At 37.5% G+C, this 3,037-nt stretch overlaps 1 protein-coding gene across 1 annotated transcript; it reads left to right on the top strand.

The window, feature by feature from the left end:
• Positions 1 to 683: 683 nt before the first annotated feature.
• On the top strand, positions 684 to 2,594 carry CUNH5orf58 (chromosome unknown C5orf58 homolog). Its single transcript, XM_012560104.2, has 2 exons — positions 684 to 1,174; positions 2,247 to 2,594. Exons 1-2 carry the CDS (start codon positions 1,081 to 1,083, stop codon positions 2,423 to 2,425), a joined length of 273 nt encoding a protein of 90 aa, XP_012415558.1. The 5' UTR covers positions 684 to 1,080; the 3' UTR covers positions 2,426 to 2,594.
• Positions 2,595 to 3,037: the final 443 nt, after the last annotated feature.

Genomic DNA, 3,037 nt, shown 5'->3' with positions numbered 1-3,037 from the left:
CAGCCATTGAAAACCCTGTAGAGCACAATTCTACTCTGACACACATGGGGTTGCCATGAATCCACAACAACTGGTTTAACTGGGTATTAGGGGCTTGTAGGTAGATGGAAAGTGCATTTTATTAACATCTGGAAAACAAAATTTTTATTTCCTTTACAGTGACTCTTACACAGTGTATGCACTGAAGTGAGTGAGAGAAATACAATAAATTATCTGGCTCTGAAGGCAGAGGCAAGGAATTGATTTAAAGGTTAGTTTATTTTCATTATATTAAACAAGCAGTCTGACCCACCCATAACTGCCCACCTTTCACAATGCTAGAGTTGTATGTGCTAATTGTGTTTTAGTTTTCAAGTCATTTTGAGAAACTTGAATGGCTAAGGTAAGTTTCTAGTGAACCACCTCTCTTTATTTGCATCTGACACAACTGTACTATGTATATAGATGTACTAGGTATATAGCCTAGGAAGCCCAGGTGGTATAGTGGTTAAGTGCTATGGCTGCTAACCAAAGGGTCAGCAGTTTCAATCCACCGGGCGTAAAATGTTGATTTTCAGATTTCAGTTAACCAAAATTAAAATCAAAAACCCTAAAGCTAAAATAAAAATGACTATTTTGCCATTCCTTTTTTGAGTTTTACTGTGTACTTAATGAGATTGTATTTGGACCTTGTCATTCAAGAATAAGCCTAGGGTTGAGTTGGAAAAAGATACTGATTTACAGAAACAAAATTAGAGAAGATCTTATATGATTGCTAAGTTGTCAGGTAGTTTATATAAGTGCTAATGCTTTCTGAAAAGGGGTACATCCGCATTTCTGTTGTAAGGGCCCCATCTTGTGGATGTAGTTTGATTAAAGTAGAAACTTCATCCTGAGAATTCCAGGTGGAGATATTTTCAGTTGGAAAAATATTACATAACAAGTTGATGTTAGAATTCTAACCATGTTATGAAGACTATTATTTCAGTTCTCAAAAAACTTATTTTCGTCTCAGAAATACTGAAAGTTGTAAGTATTTTAAAAGTACACGTAAGTACTTCTGATTTATACTTTCTGCTTTTGTTTCTCTTTTAAAATCAGATGCTTAAGAATAACGTTTCTGACCATAAGCTGAATGTGGAAGCCATAATTAAAAATATTAACACAATTTCTTTGGAATTGAAGAAGATGAAAGGTAAATATGGAATCACTGATTAAAACGTTTGCATGTCATTGTTAAACATTAAATAGTAGAATCAATTTGTGCTTCTGTTGGGGTGTAACTGAATTTTGACCTCTAATTAGGATTTCTCTATTTCTGAAGGAATATTCACAATGTAATTATAAACTAGATCTCTACAGAAGAATTAGGCTTGAGCATTGACCTAGGAGTTAGCAGACCTGAATTCCCATTTGTGACACTGACAAGCTTGTGATGTTAACTGACCTCTCTAAATTTACTTCTTTTCTTTTCCTTCAACAGACTATTACGTAATTATGTCACATCCTGCAAAATTCAGTGCCTTTTTTCATTAATCCTTATTAAGCCCCTAACGTTCCTTCCAATTTAAAAATTATAAGCTTGCTTCATTCTGTGAGTTAAGGGTTCTTCATTTTAAACAGATTCATAGAGTAGGATTAGACCTTACAGGTTTTGATGTTTAATCACTCACCTCACAAAGATACTCTGTTATTTTATCCTTGCCATGTAAAATTTTTGTGACTGAACATTTCTGGACACAATCTATCCCTTTCTAAACGTTTCCTATGTTGTGGAGCTGCCTACCTCAACAGTCAATCCCATTCTATTTTGGGTAATTCCTCCTTATAGACTAGCTGAGAAATCTGCCTGCCTATTCCTTTCACGTACTGGTCCTATTTCTAACCATGAAAACTATATTGAATATGTAACTACTCTTATGACAGACAACTCTATTCGAAGATCACTTCGGTGTCAGTTATGAGACCATGAGCTACAATTAACCAAATACCAACTTAATGTGACATATACAGTAAGGAAAATAACAAGCAGATCCAAGGTAGGGCAACCCTAAAGTTAATTCAGAGGTTTAAAGCCTTCTTTATGAACCAGGTTCTTTCCATCTTTCTACTCTGTCATGTTCACTCTGCTTATCACTCCTCATGGTCATTGCTTGCAGACGTGGCCACATCCAGTAGAAGAAGAGCTTCCTCTGCCAATGTCTCTCTCTCTATAAGTCTTTCTCTGGATCCCTCCAGCACATTTCCCTTTTCCTTTCATTGGCCAGATTTGCATCACATGCGCATGCCTACAGCAGCCACTGCCAAGGGGAATGGGACTGCCAAGACCAGTGGGACTGCCAAGACCAGTTTGGACCAGTCAGAATTTACCGATGGAGATGGGGAAAGGATCACTTCAAATGAAGTCAAGTTATGCCACCAAGAAGAAGAAGGGAGTGGCTGTTAGTTAGGCACCAAATAGTGAGTGCCTGTTATGCTTTTTCTGAGTGTGTTCTCCATAGGTTCTCAGTAGGACAGTATTTCCCAGACTTTGATCTGTAAACCCTGCTGTGTTAAGAGACATTAATAGATGGTCTGCAAAAAAAAACCAAAAAAAAAAACCAAACAAACTGGAGTTCCTGTTCTTATGGTCAGATAGGTTTGGGAAGTGCTTTATGCTGTGTACAATATTATTTCTTACAGTCACAATGCATGCTAACAGGTTCTGAGTGGTCTGATGTAAAGAAGTTTGGTTAATCCATCTTTCAGAACTATTCTGAGCATTACAGCTCAAATTATCTTTCTGAAATGCAAATCTCAATCTTCCTGCTGAGAACCCCCACTAGCTCACTCACCTTTGTCATCAGGAGAAAGTCTAAACCTCCTAGAAGGGACTATAAAACCTTTTGTGATCAGGCCCAGTCTATCCTTCCAGTCTTTTATCTCATTCGCATCTGTGCTTCAGTCATACTGAACTATTTGCATATTCACACCTGTTCTCTTTTGTGTCTGTGCCTTCACACTTCCATCTCCCTCTGGAATGCCCACTGCTTCACCCCCACCCCTATTACACTAGGTA

Source organism: Trichechus manatus, unplaced genomic scaffold, assembly GCF_000243295.1.
Source record: "Trichechus manatus latirostris isolate Lorelei unplaced genomic scaffold, TriManLat1.0 scaffold00011, whole genome shotgun sequence".
In the NCBI taxonomy this organism is placed as follows: Eukaryota; Metazoa; Chordata; class Mammalia; order Sirenia; family Trichechidae; genus Trichechus; species Trichechus manatus.
The sequence above is the reverse complement of the archived record's forward strand: the minus strand, read 5'-3'. Positions and strand labels throughout refer to the sequence as shown.

What these genes read in the sequence shown, in the direction of transcription:
- CUNH5orf58 (XM_012560104.2), top strand. Translation starts at nt 1,081, where the DNA reads ATGCTTAAGAATAACGTTTCTGACCATAAGCTGAATGTGGAAGCCATA. An exon ending in GGAATTGAAGAAGATGAAAG is followed by an intron (nt 1,175 to 2,246) that starts GTAAATATGGAA and finishes TTCATTGGCCAG; the next exon opens with ATTTGCATCACATGCGCATG.